Below are 24112 nucleotides of genomic sequence, written 5' to 3'. Positions count from 1 at the left end.
TAAAAGGAAGCCGGTTAGAGTGCTACAGAATAGCCATCCTAGTTTCCATATTATCACCTGCAGCATTGATAGACACAGATAAATGTCTTCACATTTCCTGGACCTCTTGGTAGCTATTCTTCTACTAGATTATTCTCACTAGTCCTTTTTCAGAAGGGACTGAAGCAGTACTCTCTGGGACTTTAAGGGGAGAAATACCATTTGTTCCTTGAGTATACACCATTATAGGTTAAAAGATGACTCTAGGGAAACAAAATCTGGAGGCATGAGAAGGGGTTGGAGAGCAGTGGACAAGTAGAGATGATTTTTGTGAGGGAAGGAAGGTGCTGAGCAAAAAAGGTAGGAAAAAATTGAGTTTGAAGGGGAGAGTATCAGTGAATGACAACACTTGCAAAAAATTTATTTCTTTTTGTTGCCATATTATATTTGGCAATCATTTTTTAAATTTTATTATGTTATGTTAATCACCATACATTACATCATTAGTTTTTGATGTAGTGTTCCATGATTCATTGTTTGCGTATAACACCCAGCGCTCCGTTCAGTACGTGCCCTCTTTAAAACCCATCACCCAGGCTAACCCATCCCCCCAACCCATTCCCCTCTAGAACCCTCAGTTTGTTTCTCAGAGTCCATAGTCTCTCATGGTTCATCTCCCCTTCCGATGTCCCTCCCCTTCATTTTTCCCTTCCTGCTATCTTCTTCTTCTTCTTCTTTTCTTAACACATAATGTATTATTTGTTTCAGAAGTACAGGTCTGTGATTCAAGTCTTACGCAATTCACAGCGCTCACATTAGCACACACCCTCCCCAATGTCTATCACCCAGCCACCCCATCTCTCCCACCCCCCAACACTCCAGCAACCCTCAGTTTGTTTCCTGAGATTAAGAATTCCTCATATCAATGAGATCATATGATACATGTCTTTCTCTGATTGACTTATTTCGTTCAGGATAATACCCTCCAGTTCCATCCACGTCATTGCAAATGGCGAGATTTCATTCCTTTTGATGGCTGCATAATATTCCATTATATATACCACATCTTCTTTATCCTTTCATCTGTCGATGGACATCTTGGCTCTTTCCATAGTTTGGCTATTGTGGACATTGCTGCTATAAACATCAGGGTACACGTACCCCTATGGATCCCTACATTTGTATCTTTGGGGTAAATACCTAGTAGTACAATTCCTGGGTCATAGGGTAGCTCTATTTTCAACCTTTTGAGGAACCTCCATACTGTTTTCCAGAGTGGCTGCACCAGCTTGCATTCCACCAACAGTGTAGGAGGGTTCCCCTTTCTCTGCATCCCCGCCAACATCTGTCGTTTCCTGACTTGTTAATTTTAGCCATTCTGATTGGTGTGAGATGGTATCTCACTGAGGTTTTGATTAGGATTTCCCTGATGCCGAGCAATGTTGAGCACTTTTTCATGTGTCTGTTGGCCATTTGATGTCTTCTTTGGAAAAATGTCTGTTCATGTCTTCTGCCCATTTATTGATGGATCATTAGTTCTTTGGGTGTTGAGTTTGATAAGTTCTTTATAGATTTTGGATACTAGCCTTGATCCTATATGTCATTTGCAAATATCTTCTCCTATTCTGTCAGTTGTCTTTTGGTTTTGTTGACTGTTTCTTTTGCTGTGCAAAAGCTTTTTATCTTGATGAAGTCCCAATAGTTCATTTTTGCCCTTGCTTCCCTTGTCTTTGGTGATGTTTCTAGGAAGAAGTTGCTGCGGCTGAGGTTGAAGAGATTGCTGCCTGTGTTCTCCTTTAGGATTTTGATGGACTCCTGTCTCACATTTAGGTCTTTCAACCATTTGGAGTCTATTTTTGTGTGTGGTATAAGAAAATGGTCCAGTTTCATTCTTCTGCATGTGGCTGTCCAATTTTCCCAACACCATTTGTTGAAGAGACTGTCTTTTTTCCATTGGACATTCATTCCTGCTTTGTCAAAGATTAGTTGACCATAGAGTTGAGGGTCCATTTCTGGGCTCTCTATTCTGTTCCATTGATCTGTGTGTCTGTTTTTGTGACAGTACTATACTGTCTTGATGATAACAGCTTTGTAATAGAGCTTGAAGTCTGGGACTGTGATGCCACCAGCTTTGCTTTTCTTTTTCAACATTCCTGTGGCTATTCGGGGTCTTTTCTGGTTCCATACAAATTTTAGAATTATTTATTCCATTTCTTTGAAAAGTGTTGATGGTATTTTGATAGGGATTGCATTGAATGTGTAGATTGCTCTAGGTAGCATTGACATCTTCACAATATTTGTTCTTCCAATCCATGAGCATGGAACGTTTTTCCATTTTTTTGTGTCTTCCTCAATTTGTTTCATGAGTATTTTATAGTTTTCTGAGTACAGATCCTTTGCCTCTTTGGTTAGATTTATTCCTAGGTATCTTATGGTTTTGGGCGCAATTGTAAATGGGATCGACTCCTTAATTTTTCTTTCTTTTGTCTTGTTGTGTCAGAAACTATTAAACTAGAATGCAGCTTTTTTTCTTCAGAAGTTTATTTATGTTTCTCATAAAGTAGAGAGTAAAAACAGAGTGGAAGGACAAGAGTGCTTGTATATCTAGGTTTATGGGCTGGGGAAGTGAGTGCATTCTTACCTGTGGAGATGCAGGAAGCATGGCAATTCACAAAGCATTTATTAATTACCTAACTGGCACCAGACACTGCAGACATTGTGCTGGACATTGTGGTGGGCACAGTGAAGAAACACAAGAACAGTATATATGTTATGGTAGGTACCAGGGAGGACGTGTCACCAATGGCTTGTACCTTTCCTGTTTTAAGCCACCTGCTTATGATAGACACTTATTGACCATGTCTTTCTTTCCACAGTAAGAGCTGAGGGTTCAAATGTAAATTCCCTTGGAAGAGGGAATAACTCTTACTTTACAAAATACATGTGAGAATTAACAATTTGTAAGCTCAGGGACACAGAGGATGGCTCAGAAGCATGGGACACTGACATGACTTAGCAAAGTCACATAGAGTTGGAATCAGGAAAATCCCAATCTCATGTTTATAACCCAGTGTTTTCTCAATAAATTTATACTTCACATTTCACCCACCTATGGGTGTTTATAGGTGGCAGGTATGAGGTATCTGAGGAGCTGGAAAGCATTGTGGAGGAAGTAAGAAATAATTGAAATGAATGTTGAGGCAAGGAGTGCCCAGGACATGCTCCCCAGTTAGTGACTGTTTTTGTGCTATGAAATTCAGACTACAATACTTTCATGGATAATTGCTACCTCTTTTTATCCCTTTGTAGGGAATTCAGGCCCCAGGAAAGTGTTACTTCCTGAATGGATCGCCTCACACTTCCCAACAATGTGACTGAATTTATTCTCTTGGGACTCACACAGAATCCACACTTGCAGAAAATACTCTTCGTGGTCTTTTTGTTCATTTTTCTATTTACTGTGCTGGCCAATCTGCTCATTGTCATTACCATTTCCCTCAGCCCCACACTTTCGGCTCCCATGTATTTCTTTCTCACTTACTTGTCCTTTATAGATGCCTCCTACACCTCTGTGACCACCCCCAAAATGATCATCGACCTGCTGTACCAGAGGAGAACCATCTCCTTGGGTGGCTGCCTGACTCAGCTCTTCGTGGAGCACTTCCTGGGAGGATCAGAGATCATCCTCCTCATTGTCATGGCCTATGATCGCTATGTAGCCATTGGCAGGCCCCTGCACTACACGACTATCATGAGACAGGGGCTCTGCCACCTCCTGGTGGTGGTGGCCTGGATAGGGGGGATCCTGCATGCCACCGTGCAGATCCTTTTCATGGTCAACTTGCCCTTCTGTGGTCCAAATGTTATTGACCACTTCATGTGTGATCTCTTCCCTCTGCTGAAACTTGCCTGCAGCGACACCTACAGGTTGGGAATGGTGGTGGCGGCCAACAGTGGGGCCATGTGCTTGCTCATTTTTTCCATGCTACTCATCTCCTACATAGTCATCTTGCCCTCCCTGAAATCCCATAGCTCCGAAGGTCGGCGCAAAGCCTTCTCAACATGTGGCTCCCACTTTACTGTAGTTGTACTCTTTTTTGTGCCTTGTATATTCACCTACATGCGTCCTGTGGTCACCTACCCTGTGGACAAGTTGGTGACTGTCTTCTTTGCAATCCTCACTCCCATGTTAAATCCTATCATTTACACCGTGAGAAACACAGAGGTGAAAAATGCCATGAGGAGTTTGTTGAAGAGGAGGATAACTTAGGCTGTTCCTAATGCCAAGGAAAGGATGGTGTATTTAATAGGGAGGGTTATATCTGTCAGACAATGTGAAAGAGAATGGATAAAGTTTGCAGATCACTGACTGAAAAAAACAAAAGTCCCACATACTAACATAGATTAAGCACTTAACAGTGGCTTGGCCTTTGATAGATGCTTTTTATAGGTTCTAATGTACTTTACCAAATCCTCAATGTTCATAGACTCAGGAAAATAGAAAGAACAACTATACATGCCTAGTTTGGTTATTCTAGAGTATGTTTTTCTATAGAGTCTTATGCTACTTTACTAAATTTTTCATATGTACGTTACTTGGATGAAATTGTTTTTTCCATGGGACATTTTTTGCTTCACCTAGGGTACAGCAAACAAGAGAATAGAAATTCTTAGGTAGATATATGTGGAGGGGACAGTTGGGGAGTGAAAGAATGACTGCTGATTTTTTTTAGCCTTATGAATATTCCAAAGCAAAAGGAAGGACAACAACAAAAGGAAGAGAATAATTCATAACCTCTTTCTAGTTTGGGTTTTTTTGGCACAGAAAATAAACCAAAAATTTTGTTTTTGATTTTTTTATTATGTTATGCTAATCACCATACATTACATCATTAGATTTTGATGTAGTGTTCCATGATTCATTGTTTGTGTATAACACCCAGTGCTCCATTCAGTACGTGCCCTCCTTAAAACCCATCACCAGGCTAACCCATCCACCCACCCCCCTCCCCTCTAGAACCCTCAGTTTGTTTCTCAGAGTCCATAGACTCTCATGGTTCATCTCCCCCTCCAAAATCCCCCCCTTCATTTTTCCCTTCCTGCTATGTTCTTCTTCATTTTTTTAATTAACATATAAAATATTATTTGTTTCACAGGTCTGTGATTCAACAGTCTTACACAATTCACAGCGCTCACCATAGCACATGCCCTCTCCAATGTCTATCACCCAGCCACCCCATCCCTCCCACCCCCACCACTCTGGCAACCCTCAGTTTGTTTCCTGAGATTAAGAATTCCTCATATCACTGAGGTTATATGATACATGTCTTTCTCTGATTGACTTATTTTGCTCAGCATAATACCCTCCAGTTCCATCCACATCATTGCAAATGGCAAGATTTCATTCCTTTTGATGGTTGCATAATATGCCATTGTATATATATACCACATCTTCTTTATCCATTCATCTGTTGATGGACATCTTAGTTCTTTCCATAGTTTGGTTATTGTGGACATTGCTGCTATAAACATCGGCGTGCATGTACCCCTTTGGATCCCTACATTTGTATCTTTGGGGTAAATACCCAGTAGTGCAATTGCTGGGTCATAGGGAAGCTCTATTTACAACTTTTTGAGGAACCTCCATACTGTTTTCCAGAGTGGCTGCACCAGCTTGCATTCCCACCTACAGTGTAGGAGGGTTCCCCTTTCTCGCATCCCCGCCAACATCTGTCGTTTCCTGACTTGTTAATTTTAGCCATTCTGACTGGTGTGAGGTAGTATCTCATTGAGGTTTTGATTTGGATTTCCCTGATGCCAAGCGATGTTGAGCACTTTTTCGTGTGTCTGTTGGCCATTTGATGTCTTCTTTGGAAAAATGTCTGTTCATGTCTTCTGCCCATTTATTGATTGGATCATTAGTTCTTTGGGTGTTGAGTTTGATAAGTTCTTTATAGATTTTGGATACTAGCCTTGATCCTATATGTCATTTGCAAATATCTTCTCCTATTCTGTCAGTTGTCTTTTGGTTTTGTTGACTGTTTCTTTTGCTGTGCAAAAGCTTTTTATCTTGATGAAGTCCCAATAGTTCATTTTTGCCCTTGCTTTCCTTGTCCTTGGCGATGTTTCTAGGAAGAAGTTGCTGTGGCTGAGGTTGAAGAGGTTGCTGCCTGTGTTCTCCTCTAGGATTTTGATGGACTCCTGTCTCACATTTAGGTCTTTCAACCATTTTGAGTCTATTTTTGTGTGTGTTGTAAGGAAATGGTCCAGTTTCATTCTACTGCATGTAGCTGCCCAATTTTCCCTACACCATTTGTTGAAGAGACTGTCTTTTTTCCATTGGGCAGTCTTTCCTGCTTTGTCAAAGATGAGTTGACCATAGAGTTGAGGGTCCATTTCTGGGCTCTCTATTCTGTTCCATTGATCTGTGTGTCTGTTTTTGTGCCAGTACCATACTGTCTTGGTGATGACGGCTTTCTAATAGAGCTTGATGTCCAGAATTGTGATGCCCCCAGCTTTGCTTTTCTTTTTCAACATTCCTGTGGCTATTCGGGGTCTTTTCTGGTTCCATACAAATTTTAGAATTATTTGCTCCATTTCTTTGAAAAGTGTTGATGGTATTTTGATAAGGATTGCATTGAATGTGTAGATTGCTCTAGGTAGCATTGACATCTTCACAATATTTGTTCTTCCAATCCATGAGCATGGAACGTTTTTCCAATTCTTTGTGTCTTCCTCAATTTCTTTCATGAGTATTTTATAGGTTTCTGAATACAGATTCTTGGCCTCTTTGGTTAGATTTATTCCTAGGTATCTTATGGGTTTGGGTGCAATTGTAAATGGGATCGACTCCTTAATTTCTCTTTCTTCTGTCTTGTTGTTGGTGTATAGGAATGCCACTGATTTCTGTGCATTGATTTTATATCCTGCCACTTTACTGAATTCCTGTATGAGTTCTAGCAGTTTTGGGGTAGAGTCTTTTGGGTTTTCCACATAAAGTATCATATCATCTGCAAAGAGTGAGAGTTTGATTTCTTCTTTGCCGATTCGGATGCCTTTTATTTCTTTTTGTTGTCTGACTGCTGTGGCTAGGACTTCTAATACTATGTTGAATAGCAGTGGTGATAGTGGACATCCCTGCTGTGTTCCTGACCTTAGGGGGAAAACTCTCAGTTTTCCCCCATTGAGAATGATATTCGCTGTGGGTTTTTCATAGATGGCTTTTATGATATTGAGGTATGCACCCTCTATCCCTATACTCTGAAGAGTTTTGATCAAGAAAGGATGCTGTGTTTTGTCAAATGATTTTTCTGCATCTATTGAGAGGATCATATGGTTCTTGTTCTTTCTTTTATTAATGTATTGGATCACATTGATTGATTTGGGGATGTTGAACCAACCTTGCAGCCCAGGGATAAATCCCACTTGGTCGTGGTGAATAATCCTTTTAATGTACTGTTGGATCCTATTGGCTAGTATTTTGGTGAGAATTTTTGCATCCATGTTCATCAGGGATATTGGTCTGTAATTCTCTTTTTTGATGGGGTCTTTGTCTGGTTTTGGGATCAAGGTAATGGTGGCCTCATAAAATGAGTTTGGAAGTTTTCCTTCCATTTCTATTTTTCGGAACAGTTTCAGAAGAATAGGTATTAATTCTTCTTAAATGTTTGGTAGAATTCCCCTGGGAAGCCATCTGGCTCTGGGCTTTTGTTTGTTGGGAGATTTTTGATGACTGCTTCAATTTCCTTAGTGGTTATAGGTCTGTTCAGGTTTTCTATTTCTTCCTGGTTCAGTTTTGGTAGTTTATACATCTCTAGGAATGGTGGATACCTCCATTCCCCCTTATTGGAGCTCTGGCTATTTTAAAGTATCTAATAATACTTTTTCTCCTCCTCAATTCTGCCTGACCTCCCACTACCATCTTCAAAAATTTTGAATTTTGTGTTCTTAGTGATGCTAGAAACACAGAAGATAATTTTTCATGTGGACGCACCAACTTCTTATTGACTACTGTATCACTTTAGACTGGCCTGAGACACATTTTTCTTTCTCATAATTGTACACTCTACACGTTCCTCTGGCAGCTTTGAGCTTTCCCTTGGAAATCATGCAAAACCAAAGCTTTGTAACTGAGTTTGTCCTCCTGGGGCTTTCACAGATTCCTAATGTTCATAAAATAGTATTTGTTTTATTTTTGTTTGGCTACATTGCAATTGTCAGGGGCAACTTGCTAATTGTGGTGACCATCAGCAGCAGCCCAGCACTCCTGGGCTCCCCCATGTACTTCTTCTTGGCTTTCCTGTCCTTCCTGGATGCTTGCTTCTCCACTGTCATTGCCCTCAAGATGATTGTGGACTCCCTCCAAAAGAGGAAAACCATCTCCTTTGGAGGTTGCATGACCCAGCTCTTCGCTGAACACTTCTTTGCTGGGGTGGAGGTGATTGTCCTCACAGCCATGGCTTATGACCACTATGTGGCCATCTGTAAGCCCCTACACTACACAACCATCATGAACTGGAGGCTCTGTGGCATTCTGATGGGTATAGCCTGGATGGGGGGTTTCTGCATTCCATGATACAAATTCTCTTTACTTTCCAGCTGCCCTTCTGTGGCCCCAATGTCATTGATCACTTCATGTGTGATTTGTACCCATTACTGGAGCTTGCCTACACCGACACTCACATCTTTGGCCTTTTGGTGGTCACCAACAGTGGGTCTATCTGCATCATAATCTTCTCTTTGTTGCTTGTCTCCTATGTTGTCATCTTGCTCTCTGAGAACCCATAGTCCTGAAGGGCAGTGGAAAGCTCTCTCCACCTGTGGATCTCACATTGCTATTGTGGTTTTGTTCTTTGTCCCCTGCATATTTGTGTATGCATGACCTCCATCTGCTTTCTCCTTTGACAAAATGGTGGCTATATTTTACACCATCCTAACTCCTTGCTCAATCCTTTGATTTACACTTTCAGGAATAGGGAAATGAAAAATGCCATAAAGAAAGTGTGGAACAGACTAATGGTGGTTTGTAGTGACAAATGAAACATTAAAGTTTAAAAAATTATGAAGAGTAATATTCAAATTTTCTAGACAAAAGCTTTGTGTGTTTGGGTGTCTTTTTTTTTTTTTTAAGAATTCTGACATAGCTTTAATACAAAGTACTTCACCTAAAATATTTCAACAAACTCTTAATTGGCAGCATCTACGTGTTTTAATGTTCTGAATACCCACAAAGTCTTTTTATAGTTAGACATCACTATTTTACCTAAAGCAAATTGTATTTCTAATTTTTTCTATATTAGAATTTATTAGTTTCCTTAAGATACTTTTTTTAAACAGCTAACATTGGAAAACTTAAGTTTCCCCATCAGAAATAAAACTCTGGACAATTACTATATTTTTAATATATGCTTTTACAGCATTTCAAAAGCAAAAATTAATTCAAACCAATACCTATAAAAGGAAATAAAAAAACTCAGTTTACTTTCAAGAGTTTGCATATGGCAGAGAGGGCAGGTCACATTTAAATTTTAACAACATAAACTATTGTATAATAAATATAAAATAAAGAAATAGTGATAGCTATTACCAAGGGTGAAGGAATGTAGTTATTGCTGATATTAGATCTTGGTAATAGACACACACATATATATATACATATATATGTATATAAATTCAAATAAAAAATAAAGCCATTGTTTTCAATGCACATTCTCTTTCTTCATTCTCTGCCTCTTCTTCCATTCCCTGCAACAATAAATCTTGCTCTCAGTGATCTGACTTTTAATCATAAAGTATTTCTGATCCCTTTAAAATCATTTATTGCCTCAAATTTGCATTGTATTAGTTGAGTTTATCTAACCAGTGTTTTGGAATTATTCATTGGAAACCTTACCTTAGTAAGATACAAATTTAAATGAGCAGAGTTAAAATCAGGGCTCTGATCAATGCTAAGATGAAGACAGAGGTGGCTCAAACTAGGACAAACCTCAGTTGCATTTGTTCTATTTACACAGTTTCCATGATGGAATGAACATAGTCAAGTGCATTCAGCAAATCCTTTGCTGAAAGGTCTAGTGGTAACCAGCCTTGCTTTGACAGAACCTGGAATCCAGATGTCATGTAGTCCTTTGGTCTACAAGAAATTTAATGAACACTAAAAGTCATTTGACTCAGAGATGAAGAAACTTCAAGAGATAGTTGACTTGGCTTCTTGCCTTTGGCCATTTCAGGATTTCCTTGGAAACTACCCTCCAAAATTTTCCCACCAGAACTGGAGAGCTTAATCATTCCTTCAAATGTAAGGAGTTCATTTAGGGCTCTTGGACTGGGAAGTTTAATGCAGGGGCTCATTCATTAGCTCTTCTTGTTTTCCAGGCCAAGAAATCTTATGACATTACTGTGCACATCATATGAACATAAAAGAGATTTAGACTTATACTTAAGAGATGTGGATTCTAGGCTCAGTTCTGTTACTAATTAGCTGTGGGAACTTTGTGAGGTGTTTCACCTCTCTGGTTCTCAATTCCTCATGTTTAAGTAGGATTCATAAAAACACATGAATATTTCTTCTGAGCCAGGGATTCCTTCTTTCCTATGTTAGATATTTTAAGATTTACAGAAGTATTTCAAAGGTAGGTCTTCATATTCCCATTTAATTGAGGGGGAAGCTGAGATTCTAAGACTTCACGTGACACACCAAAACCTTCCTCAGGATTCTTCCAGTCCATTTGTAATAAAAGAAGCCAGGTGTTGGGGCGTGATTTTCTCTAAGATGTGTCTGTGAGATACCAGGCCTTGCTGGTTACCACTAAACGTTTCAACAAGAGTGCAAAGCATTGTGCAATATTTGGTGGGATCCTCTCACCTCCATTGCTGTCTCCACCTTCTGTCCTTCCCCTGTACCCTGCATGGCTCACCTCATCCCCAATGAAGGTGTCTTAGCAGACGGTGAGACACCTGGCAGGTGATTCTTGAACCAGTGTGCTGAGTAGTAACATGATTTGCCATGAGGACAGTAATTTTTAATGCAACCTATATCATCTTTAGTAGCTTATAACCATTCACAAGCAGCTTTCTCTCTTGTAAGTGGAAGGACGCATATCTTTTTTTTAAGATTTTGTCTATCTATCATCTATCTATCTGTCTATCATCTATCATCTATCTATCTCTATCATCTATTTATCTATCTATCTATCTATCTATCTATCATCTATCTATCTATCATCTATTTATCTATCATCATCTATCTACTATTTATTTATTTATTTATTTTATTTGAGAGGAGGTTAGAGAGAGCAAGCAGGGGGAGGAGCCGAGGGAGACTGACAAACAGACTCTGTGTTGAGTGCAGAGCCTGACACAGGGTCTCATGATCCTAAGACCTTGACCTGAGCCAAATTCAAGAGTCAGAGGCTTAACTAACTGAACCACCCAGGTGCCCCAGGAAGGGCATGTATATTTAAAAATAAAAATAAAATACGGAAGACATGTATTCAAAAATTCTTTCCCTTTCCTTCTTTCCTGTGTTCCTCTCTACATTGACTCAGAAACATATGTAAGATTAGGAATGGGAGAAATGAACATTAATGTTAAAAATAAATAATTGGGGTGCCAGGGTGGCTCAGTCAGTTGAGTGTCTGACTGTTGATTTCAGCTCAGGTCATGATCTCATGGTCGTGAGAATGAGCCCTGTGTGTGGCTCCATGCTGGGTGTGGAGCCTGCTTGAGATTCTCTCTCTCCCTCTGCCCTTCCACCTCACAGCTCATGTGCTCTCTTTCTGTCTAAAAAAGATATAAGAAAGAAAGAAAGAAATAGAAGAAGAAAGAAAGGAAGAAAGAAAGAAGGAAGAAAGAAAGGAAGAAAGAAAGAAGAAAGAAAGAAAGAAAGAAGAAAGAAATTTTATTACCAGTTGACTTTTCCTAAGAGAAAATTGTAAATTAAAAAAGTTGAGAAACTTGCTTAACATCACATAGCAGATAATGGTGGGGCTAAGATTCATGTCTGTTTACCTGACTTACTTCATCTATCTGAGCCTTTAACTGGCTTCAGCAATTTTCACGCTTCTACAAGAGATGGGCTTAAGCAAAGCCTATGGAGAAGTGAACAGACTTTCCTCTCCCGCAGTTCACAGTGAGTTGGAGGTAACTAATTGGCCCCAAAGCATGTGTTTGTCCATGGACCATCTGAACAAGGACATCCTTTGGTACTGGGTTGGGAGTAATGGTTTTCCTAAAGATCCTGAGGTTGGAAGCCTGCCTTAGGCATTTACAAACTTGAGTGGTAATTGCCATAAATATGCAATGCTGTAAGAAGAAATCAGTTACCTCCTGTGTTTTCCGAAAGAGCAACTCTGGGAAAAGAGGCAGCTTCAGAGGCATTTCTGTCTCAGAGTGCAGGGACAAGATTCCTTCATAAAGTTTTGGGGAACTGAATTAAGAAAATTCACTTTCTCATGACCCTCTCCCCTGCTCCAACTACACCTTATTGTTTTTGTTTTTGTCTAACTTAGTGCTTCTGGGGAGGAGCTGTGTGATGTATGGCCACATGCAGAGTCTACTTTCTCCATAAACTTTCTACATCCATCACCTCTTGTGATAAAAAACATTGTTAAATCTCAATGAAGTACAGTTTGCATGCTTTATTCAGGCTTCATATGATTCACCTTTTAAGTCAATTGAAGTTGAAGATACAAGAAAATTTACTATATTAGAAGTCATCTATATCCTCATAAGCAAAGAGGTAAGTTTTTCAGTCTGTCTGAGATCATTTCTTCACATTGCCTCTTCAAGACTGACCTGATGGAATCTATACTCAGAGTGTCTTCTAACAAATGATAAAGTTCCTGGACACTATTTTCAGCCATGTATCTTATCCCTTAACTCTTCCCTCCCTGGTGTCTGCTCACTCTCACTCTCCTCTTTCCTGCTCTGACTGTATTCTGTCTTTGTCCTTTCTTCCTCTTCACCATTACTCATTTGGGTATCTAGTTTTCCCTTTTCCTCACCATGCAGTTTACAGAACCTGATTTTTGTAGTCAGGATAGGGATTTAAGGTATCACTTGGCATCCTTCTCTGATGGCTCAGGATTTTTCTTCTCTTGAATGTAATCTACATGATGATAGGGATTTGATGTTTTATATGCTGTGAAAGATGAATGCTAGAGAGAGATGCTACCTAGTAGCATCCCATTCTAGTTCTAGCCTGACTGTACTGTACCTGGTGAAACTTTCTGTATCACAGCTGAAACTCTGTACATACATTTCTCTGTACATAAAGCAAGGGGCCATACTTACCTTGCAAGAAAATGTGCTGGTCAAATGAAATAACAAAAGAGGAATATTGTTTGAATGAGGTTTGAAGACTTTAGAAGAATAATAATATATAATCTAGGATTGCCTTATTCAATTGTGTGTATTATATCTATATATCTATAGATATATATATTTAATAAAGAACATATTAATATAAGAGATAGAGGCACAAACCTACTGACTGGGAAAAACAAGGGAAGACTATTGGTACCAGTATAATTTGAACTGTAAAATTTCAACCGATAAAATAAAAATTAAGGATTAAGGAAGAGAAAAAGCATGCTCTATTACTGAGATGTCCCCTAGAATCCTTGAGATAGGACAGTCTGGGATTGTGAGGAAATGATGACTGAATTCAGTGATAGAACTCTGATTGGTGGTGTTGATCTCACATAATGTATACATCTTGTAAGTGCTACTTTCTTGTCTTAATCCCACCAAATCTTCTTTTTGCTTATTTAAAATAGAACAAAATAGAACTACATCACCTGGCTTTCATGGTTGTCCATTATCTGCCCCCAAATTTCTCTGTTGCAATCTTTTAATTTAATGAGAGTATAGTTTCTATGGAGATCATCTCTATGTTAACCTGAAGCTATGCATGTTTCTCCCTCTATGATATTTTACTGACTCTTCTCACCTAACTGCTCCTCTCTTCACAGCCAAGCCCTCCCTCCTTTGGTTTCATCCCTTTTTAGGAATCTAATGTTTCTTTTTTTTTTAAAGATTATAATTATTTATGTTTTTCTGAGAGAGTGAGAGAGAGAATGAGTGGGGGAGGTGGCAGAGGGAGAGAATATCCAAGTAGACTCCTGCTGAGTGTGGAGCCTGACAGGGGGCTGGGGGGCTTGATCCGAAGACTCATAAGATCAGGACCTGAGCCAAAACTAAGAGTCAGGTGCTTAACTGACTGAACCATCCAGGTGCCCCAGGAATCTAATGTTTCAAAACAAAGTAATCATTATTTTTTTTCTTTTCTATTGTTTTATAGCTGTCAAGAAACATTGGAACTGTCAATCAGAACTTGTAGTTATAACATCTCTAGTTTATCATACTGCACTAATATTATTTTGGCTGGATGGCAAATATATTTTAAGTTTTATTCAGATACGGAATTTTATTGGGGTAAATAGGTGATTTGAGTCAGTAATTTTAAAATACGTATTTTATGTAGGGAAAGGTAGTATAAACTTATGGAATACTTGAGTTTCAGAGAACTGTGTTGGGAACTCCAGTTTAAAATATTTAAAGCCTTACTTCACTTCTTTGTCATTTTCGAAAATTCTCTGACCAGCCAATTCATAATCAAGGGACCTTTGTACTTTTGGAACCAAAATTCACTTGGTATTATCACATAGAGTTGTAGGTAATTCTTATGTAATGATCTTATCTAGAGGTATGTTATCCTTCCAACGTGGTTGTAAAGAGGTTGAGGATATATTTCTATCCCCCATTACACAGATTACAGATATGAGTATGTACTTAGTACATATTGGTGACTGATTTGATGTTGTTATTGATTCATTGAAGGATTGGTAATTTATCAGAAAGAAAGAGTTTCTCAAAACTCATACTAAAATAAATTCTAGATCATTTGACATCAATATTAAAAGGTACAGAAATATTGTAAGAATAAAGATAAATTGTAGAAATTTCCTAAATTTAAGTAATAGAAGGTAAAATTATGGCCACCATGAACCTGAATTTGCAGAAGTAATTTCTTCTTAAAGCATAATCAAAACAAGATACTCAAGACGTCAGGAATAATAGGTGTTAATTGGTGTCCAAATCAAGAAATGTGTTTTTGTAAGAGGGAGTCTCCAAGTGTATATGTTTTAAAATTATATAAAGATAGTATTTTTCTGTAATTGAGACCATATACATCATATGCACATCATACACATAGGTATATACTTAATAAAATATCTGTTAGAGTGTCCAATTTCAAATAAAGAAAAAAGCTTCAAGACATTAAAGTGATCTGATCAAGATCATACAGAAAAGTCATTAGTTCTCAGAACGTGGCAGAGCTCACGATCACTTGAGTGCTTTGTTACCCCTGAAAATCCCAGTCCACATAGGAAGACCTTCAGTTAATGCTCATGGTTAAAGCATGGACATCAGCATTAAAAAAAAAAAGTTTCCCAAGTGATAATAATATATGAAAAACTGAGAGCCGTTGGTTTATGTGTTGATGGAATTAGAACTATAAAAGTGGAATTCTGAATCCAGTTTCACTGCTATTGCCAAGTCATTATTTCCCCAATTTTCTCTGCAGATGAACAATTCCTACATTCACTGTAACCATGGAGTTGAATAGCAGTGTGAATGAGTTCATTCTGTTTGGGTTAACACAGAATGTTCTAAAGGAGAAAGTTGTGTTTGTGGTCTTGTTTCTATACCTTGCAACTCTGATGGCAAATTTACTGATTGTGATGACCATAAGATACAGCCGGACACTTGGGAGCCCCATGTACTTCTTCCTTTTCTACTTATCCTTTGCTGATGCCTATTTCTCAACAACCACTGCTCCTAGGTTGATAGTAGATTCTGTATCTGAGAAGATAGTCATCTCCTACAATGAGTGCATGACCCAAATTTTTGCAGTTCGCTTCTTTGGGTGTTTGGAGGTCTTGGTGCTCATCCTCATGTCCTTAGATCATTATGTGGCCATTTGTAAGCCCTTGCTGTACACAAATATCATGAGCCAGCATGTCTGTGGTACAATGGTGAATCTGGCATGGGCAGTATCTTTTATCCATTCTTCTTCACAGATTTTCTTGGCTTTGAAAATACCATTCTGTGGTCCCAATGTTATTGATCATTATTTCTGTGATTTGACACCTATGCTGAAACTTGCATGTATGGACACTCATGTAATCAATTTACTCATAATTTTTAGTAGCGGGGCTATCTGCATGGTAAGTTTCATAGCTCTGCTTACCTCTTATATTTTCATCTTACATTCTCTGAATAACCAGAGTGCAGAAGGAAGAAAGAAAGCCCTCTCTACATGCACATCCCACATTATTGTTGTCACCTTATTCTTTGTTCCATGTATATTCACATATACTCATCCTGTAGCTGCATTTCCAGGGGACAAGATGGTGGCTGTGTTTTACACCATTGGGACACCCTTGCTCAACCGTCTGATTTACACTCTGAGAAATGCAGAAGTGAAAAATGCCATGAGGAATTTATGGTGCCACAAATTCTGACTTGTGATGGGAAAAAACAGAGGACTCCATTTTCTAATTCTGTAACAGCTTCAATAAAATTGGATTGATAGAAAACAGAAGATGTTTTCATCCCAACATGGACAATTGAATCTTCTCACAATAGGATGTTTGGAGACAGAGAGCACAGATCCATTTCATTTTGAGTCGATATCACAGAGTGCCACAATATCAAATACAGTAGTATTTGTGGGAAGATAAACCCACTCCTCCCTTCTGCTGTCTGCACAGCAGCTTGTGAGCCAGCTTCTGTTGTATCTATTGCTTTACATCCCTCCTTTGTACATTATTCTGGTTTGTGTTTCTCTTTCCCATGGTTTTGACCTGGGTTGAGAAATTGGCCCTTAATTTTGACTGACCTATTTTGTTGGCAAGTCAGTTTTTTTAAAAAAAGATTTTATTTATTTATTTGACAGAGAGATACAGCGAGAGAGGAAACACAAGCAGGGCGAGTGGGAGAGGGAGAAGCAGGCTTCCTGCGGAGCAGGGAACCCGATGGGGGGCTCGATCCCAGGACCCTGGGATCATGACCTGAGCTGAAGGCAGACGCTTAATGACTGAACCCCCCCGGCGCCCTGGCAAATCAGTTTTGACACTACTAAATCTGGATCTTATCTTTTCTGGCTCAACGGTGAATAGCCCAAAGTCACTACAAGAAACTCATGATCCCACAGGAGCATACATATCAACTAATTAAGCCTCTATTTGGTGCTTCTCTTCCCTTTGTAACATCTTTAAAAATTGGCCCTTTTTTTTTTTTGTCTCTTGAGCATGTACAAGGACTTAACTCATGGCCTTCTACTCAAATAGTATAATTCTAGTTATAACAAATATATTAATTGTATTGATCCACAATTTCTATGTACTTTAATACCTTTTTTTCTTTGTTTATCATGTTTCTCTTTCTTTGGTCATATTCTTAGTTTCATATACATTTCTAATATAAGTCCAGGGGCATTTCTATAATTGTTGGTTTGTGAATTGAGGACAATTTTATCCAATTCTGAGAGTTATATTATAAAAACCAACACCTCATGGATAAGATCATACATATGAAAAAAGCAACAACTGACAGAGAAAACAGCTAATGTTACAATATTTCATCCAAAAAGGGAAGATGCCAGGAAGTGATTCACTGACTAGTGGATAAGATTGCTTGGTTGCCTGGCATGGCATGTATACTTGTGGGTTGGGAGAAATGTTTTGGGCCATGGCTTCTTGAATTCTACCTTTATTAAGCAAACTTTGCATGGTAATTTGGCTTCCTATAGAGATTTTCCTCCCTGGAGAGAAAAGTATTGACTAGTGACTAGAATAAGCACTTTGGTGTTTTGATTTATATTTTTCATGTATCTCCTTAGATTTACATTCTAGTTCAGGTACTGTTAACGAATGAGTATGGACAACAACAGCCAGTCCCTGTGAGAGTGGGCAATGAGTCTGTCTCTGAGAATAAATATAATCAAGACTATTTTCCTACAGATCTGGTGACTGGAGCTTGAAATGTGGCAGATGAACCCATCTAAAGCCACTCTGAGAGGCTTCGCATGAGTATGCCTCCTTGAGAATAAAGGTCAACCTTCAAACTCTGAAAATAAAAGTTTGGAAGATTTATTTAAAGCTCATCTCCTGTACTGGAAAATCTCTCAAAGTACAAATCCTGTAGGGGTACCCAAGTGGCGGAGTCGATTAAGCATCTGACTCTTGGTTTCTGCTCAGGTTCTGATCTCATGAACTGTGAGACCAAGCCCCATTTTGGGCGCCATACTCAGTGGGGAGTCTGCTTGAAGATTTTATCCCCTTCTACCCTTCCCCCTTCTCTTATGCTCTCTCTCTCTTTCTCAGATAAATACATAGATCCTTTTTAGAAAGTACAAATCTTGTGGATGATGAGGCAGGAATTTCTTGGTTGGTAACATAAGGCATCAATTAGCTACTTGCCTTGTCACCTTTGCCACAAATTTAGCCATGCTATTAATTGCCATAATTTACTATTGCTATAGAAACAGAGGGGAAGAAGATAAAAGAGGAGAAGGAGAAGTAGTAATGAAAGAGAGATTATGAAGGAGAGAAAGCTTTTTACCTTGAGTTTTGGGAACCTCCACTAAGATAATGTTTGTGGAAGGTCACTGATGATCAGGAAGCCTTTTTTTTTCTTTTATTATCATTTCTCATTAGCTGAGATTTCTCTGAAAGTTCATATATTTAGGAAACTAAAGCTCAGAGGAAAAATTTCATTTCATAAGTTATATTAAAAGTAAAATAAAATCAAGCGTTTTGTGTCTTTAAATTCCATCTCTGTGCTGATGACTCACACATTTATATTTCCACCCCAGACCTCCCACTTGAATGCCAGACTTGTATACTCAACTACTTGCTTGATAGTTTCCTTTATATATCTAACAGATATCTCTATATTTAATGACTGATTTTTTTCCTTTCAAAAATAAATTTAATATGCTGGAAACCTGTGTGTGTATAAATTAACAAGTTAATATTAGATATTTTTAAATTCATAGATAGGCACTATTTGAAAGGACAGCTATATAAACTTGACATACAGTCCTCAAGGTGGAACAATCTGAAATCTGATTTTTTAAAAATCTAGTAGAGATGATTAGCCTAAAGTGTTTTTGTCCAGTTACCTTTTTGTTTTTTTTTTTTTGTTTTTTTTTAAGATTTTATTTATTTATTTGAGACAGAGAGAATGAGAGAGAGAGAGAGAGCACATGAGAGGGGGGAGGGTCAGAGGGAGAAGCAGACTCCCTGCCGAGCAGGGAGCCCGATGTGGGACTCGATCCTGGGACTCCAGGATCATGACCTGAGCCGAAGGCAGTCGCTTAACCAACTGAGCCACCCAGGCGCCCCCTTTTTGTTTTTGATATGTGTCAAATGTCCTTTTTTATTCATTCCAGGCAAGCAGGACAATTTGTGAGAATAACTTGACTAAATGATTTATTTTCAGGGTAGACTCATAAAGCAGGTTAAAAAGGCATAGAATTCAGCCACTTATACTGTACATGACTTCACCTGGAATATCTTTTGGGGCATAATTAAACAATCATGGTAAAAACCGCCTTCCTGAAACACAAGATTCCTGAAACATCTAAGTCTGGGCTGCTTCACATTTAAATAAAGAAGCATGGTTCTACTAGAATAGTGATAACTTTTAAATGTTTTAAACTTTTAAATGTTAAATATTTTCATTTAGTTTCTTACTAAGGCATAATTTATACTGTGGTGTGTGTACTCAGAAGTCAGCAGAGATTATGAATTCCAGAATGATTTTATTGAGAAGTCTTGGGTCAAAATGAGCAAAACTAGGCTGATGTGGTTTAGTGCAAGCTGTGACCCTGTGGCTGAGCTCATGACAGGTATCTGCTCAGCCACTTCAACTGTTTGTTGCTTCAAGGGGTCATGGCAATTACGTTTCTTTGGTGTTGTGTAAATTGCACATTTACATTCAGAGTGAAAATGTACATTTCATTACTGCTAGGTTTTGCTATCAAGTCCGGTGGAATTCCTTCATGAAACAGTCATGTTGGGAAACCTTCCCGTGGCACATCACAGACACTGTTCACAGGCATATCAGTTTGGAGTTCAGAAGTAGTGTATGGATGAATCTTCACATTTCCAAGAGCAGCAGACAACAGTATCCTCTCATCACTCTGTGTGTGCACAATATGATGCAACATCTACCTGTGACTGCAGCATGCCTTCAGTCAATACACTTTTTTTTTTTTAAGATTTTATTTATTTATTTGAGGGAGATAGAGATAGAGAGCACAAGCAGAGGGAGGTGGATAGGGAGAAGCAGTCTCCCCACTGGGCAGGGAGCTTGAATCAGGGCTCAATCCCAGGACTCTGGGATCATGACCTGAGCTGAAGGCAGATGCTTAACTGACTGAGCCACCCAGGTGCCCCCATTTCTTTTTTTTTTAATTGTATTTATTTATTTTAGAGAGAGAGAGAGAAAGAGAGAGAACATGAGCAGGGGGAAGGGCAGAGGAAGAGGGGGAAGTAGACTCCAGGGAGTCTGATGCAGGGCTCAATCCCAGGACCCTGGGATTGTGACCTGAGACAAAGGCAGGTGCTTAACCAATTGAGTCACACAGGCACCCCTCAGTCAGTAAACTTCTATTTGATTTTAAAGTATTTGTTCTTTAGATTTAAGTTGTCCTGTTTTGAAGAACTTTTTTTTTTTTTTTAAGTAGGCTCCACACCTACATGGAGCCCAAAAAGGGGCTTGAACTCATGACCCTGAGATCAAGACTTGAGCTGAGATCAAGAGTCAGACACTTAACCAACTGAGCCACCCAGGCACCCCTGAAGAACTTTTTTAATACCCATGATTCCTGGGGCTTCTACTCTGATCCAGCCCTGGAGTTAGTTTATATGTCAGAGGAGACACAATGTAACAATTTTAGTAAAGACAGATTCTAACTCAAAGTTGCCAAACATAACTCCAAAATATGGAAGGATCTTCAGTGAGTTGACAGTCCATTCTTGAGTCTCAGTAACCCTGAGGCTTTCACTGTCTGTGGGAAGAAGTCCATTGCTTCTGAGAAATGGACATCTACTACTCCACAGTGAGAGGGTCTGAGCTTTCATCTTTCTTTTCAGCATGTTGAAGGCAAAGGAGAGGGTCTGGGCTACCTCAGTAGCCAGGCAGACACTGGCAAAGTTCTAGAGGAGAGAGAACCGATCTCAGGGTAAAGTCCTAATTTTCTCTTGGTTCATGAAAACTAGAAGGGAGACAGCAGAGAAGGAAATAGAACTTAAAACAGTAAAGGAAACCCCTTGATAAAGGGCCAGGAACCCTTCCTATTGATAAATAGTAGAAAAAACACAGAGGATACCCTTGTAAGGTTGTTCCAGCACATTCTGCACAATTAGCCTGGATTTGATGAGGTCTGTAGGAGATATCACAATGGTGAAAATCATGTCTGTCAGACTCCCAGCCATGATGGAGCACCATTGGGAAATATGGCCCAGGTCATCTGTGAACAGCACTTCCTTCCAGTTTCCCAGGCCAGAAACATGGAAGTCCAAAAAATTGATAATTTCACAGCTCACACCTAATCTGTTAGAAAAACATTTATTTGCCTTCAAAATATATGCAGAATATGATCTCTTTTCCCACCATGTCTCCTTCCATCCTGTTCTGAGCTGCTATTGTCTATCACTTAAATCATAGTCTTGAACTCAGAATTCTTCCTACTTCCACTCTTGCTCTGCTAAGTCTGTTGTCAGCACAGCACATTTCTCTGCTTAAAACCCTGCAGTGATACCATTTTGCTTCGAGAAAAAGACCCAGTTCTTACAATGATTTGACCTTCTATTGCCCCTTTGGCCTCTCTGTTACTTCCATACTTGCTCCCTTGGCTCCAGCCATACCGGCTTCCTTGCAATTTCTTGACAACATCAGGCAGGGTTTCCCTGCTTAAAATATGTGTGCTTGCCCAATAGCTTCATCTACTTTTGGCATTATTCTAATCTCTCCTCAATGAGGTCTTCCTTATGCCTGTTTAATACGAATTTTCCTATTAGCATGCCTGATATCTTTTTCTTTTTGGATTTTCCTTTTTTTTTTCTTTTAGAGAAGTGGTGGGGAGGGGCAGAGGGAGAGAGAGAGAATATTAAGCAGGCTCCATGTCTCTTACTGTTTCTGTATAATGTCTCTGTTCCTTTCTGGTCTATGTTACTTCTGGGCTCTCTCTTCACTCAAAGGATCCCCTTTAATATTTCTTGAAGGGCTGGTTTAGTGATCACAAATTCTTTTAGTTTCTCTTTGTCTTGGAAGCTCTTTATCTCTCCTTCTATTTGGAATGACAGCCTTGCTGGATAAAGTATTCTTGGCTGCACAGTTTTTCATTTAGCACCCTGAATATATCATGACAATCCTTTTTGGCCTGCCAGGTCTCTGTGGATAGGTCTGCTGCCAGCCTATTATGTTTCTACCCCATGTAGGTTAAGGAACTCTTGTCCTGAGCTGGTTTCAGGATTTTTGCTTTTTCTCTGAAATTTGCAAGCTGCACTATCATATATCAAGGTGTTGACTAGTTTTGTTGATTTTGAGAGGGCTTCTCTGTGCCTCCTGGACTTGAATGCCTGTTTCCATTCCCAGATTAGGGATGTTCTCATATATAATTTGTTCCAAAATACCCTCTGCTTCTCTCTTTCTTTCCTCTTCTTCCAGGACCCCAATTATTCTAATATTCTTTTGCTTTATGGTATCACTCATCTCTCAAATTCTTCCCTGGTGATCCAGTAGTTGTTTATCTCTCTTTTTCTCAGTTTCTTTATTCTGCATCATTTTGTCTTCTATATCACCGATTCTCTCTTCTGCTTCATTTATCCTAGCAATTAGAGTCTCCATTTTTGATTGCATCTCATTAATAGCCTTTTTGATTTTGACCTGATTAGATTTTAGTTCTTTTATTTCTCCAGAAAGGGATATTCTAGTGTCTTCTATGCTTTTTTCAAGCCCAGCTAGTATCTTTATAATCATTTTATGAACTCTACTTCCAACATCCTACTTATGTCCATATGGATCTCGTTCCTGGCTGTCAGTACTGCCTCTTGTTCTCTTTTCTGGGGCGAGTTCATCCATCTTGTCATTCTGTCCAGGGAAGAATAGATGAATGAGAGAACAAAATATTAAAATAGCACAACGACCCCAGAGAAATATACACTGAAATAATCAGAAGAGACAGAAACTGGGAAAAAAAAGAGAGAGAGAGAGAGAGAATATGATGAAATAGTTGAACAGAACAAAGCAATACACTAGATCCTGGGTGTATTTTGGTCTGTTTGTTAGAAGAAACTAGATCCCAAAATTGTCAAGAAAGAAAAACTTACATATATACAAAAATAAAATTAAATAGGATGAAAGGATAAAATGTACCTCTAAAAATGAAAATTAAAAAAGACTTAAAAAAAGCATTGAAAAAACAAGAAATTTGTTGAGTGAGGGAGGTAGAGGCTCTGAGCTTTGACCTTTCACCAGAGCATACCCTTGTAAGGTTGTTCCAGCACATTCTGCACAATTAGCCTGGATTTGTTGAGGAAAAAAAATAAATTGAAAGACTAAAGAATCATGTGAAAAAAACACAAATTCTATATACTATTTTCCCCTAGCGCTGGACCTCAGCAGTTCTGTGTGATCCATAAACTTGATGTTAGGTGGATGTTCCTGCTGGTTTTCTGGGGAGATGCCTGTTATGCTGATTCTCAGGTGTCTTTATCTGGGGTGGAATTGCACCCCCCTGGCCAGGGGGCTGGGCTCAGTTTAAGTGGTGCCAGATTGCTCTATGTGGCTTTTGTTCCCTGAAGGCTTTCACCACTGTTTTAGAGGATGAGAATGAAAATGATGGCAACCTGATCCCCAGCCCTGGAGATGAAAGTTTATGCTCCCATTCTTCAGTGAGCCCTCAGAAAAAAGCACTCTGGTCTCCCTGATTTCAGTACGTACTCTGTGTTCACCTAGCCTGTGACTAGGAGTTTCTATCCCAGGCACATGACCCCATTTCCAGTCTCCAAATATTACAAACACCTGCAGTGGCACCAGTGTTGGTACTCCCAGG

At 39.1% G+C, this 24112-nt stretch overlaps 2 protein-coding genes and 2 pseudogenes across 2 annotated transcripts; 3 read left to right on the top strand and 1 right to left on the bottom strand.

The window, feature by feature from the left end:
• The first annotated feature begins 3322 nt into the window (after positions 1–3322).
• Positions 3323–4249, top strand: LOC118523756 (olfactory receptor 4C3D-like). Its single transcript, XM_036073542.1, has one exon. It carries the CDS (start codon positions 3323–3325, stop codon positions 4247–4249), a length of 927 nt encoding a protein of 308 aa, XP_035929435.1.
• Positions 4250–8086: 3837 nt separating this feature from the next.
• LOC118523754 (olfactory receptor 4C15-like) lies at positions 8087–9033 on the top strand (annotated as a pseudogene).
• Positions 9034–15596: 6563 nt separating this feature from the next.
• LOC118523767 (olfactory receptor 4C11-like) lies at positions 15597–16508 on the top strand. The gene has a single exon (XM_036073553.1). The coding sequence runs from the start codon at positions 15597–15599 to the stop codon at positions 16506–16508; it is 912 nt and encodes a 303-aa protein (XP_035929446.1).
• Positions 16509–20865: 4357 nt separating this feature from the next.
• Positions 20866–23139, bottom strand: LOC118523766 (solute carrier family 25 member 43 pseudogene; annotated as a pseudogene).
• Between the last annotated feature and the right edge of the window lie 973 nt (positions 23140–24112).

The sequence above is a fragment of the Halichoerus grypus genome, chromosome 11 (genome assembly GCF_964656455.1).
Source record: "Halichoerus grypus chromosome 11, mHalGry1.hap1.1, whole genome shotgun sequence".
NCBI lineage: Eukaryota > Metazoa > Chordata > Mammalia > Carnivora > Phocidae > Halichoerus > Halichoerus grypus.
The sequence above is the reverse complement of the archived record's forward strand: the minus strand, read 5'-3'. Positions and strand labels throughout refer to the sequence as shown.

Bases quoted from the DNA above. Each gene is read 5' to 3' on its own strand.
- LOC118523756 (XM_036073542.1), top strand. From the start codon at position 3,323: ATGGATCGCCTCACACTTCCCAACAATGTGACTGAATTTATTCTCTTG.
- LOC118523767 (XM_036073553.1), top strand. From the start codon at position 15,597: ATGGAGTTGAATAGCAGTGTGAATGAGTTCATTCTGTTTGGGTTAACA.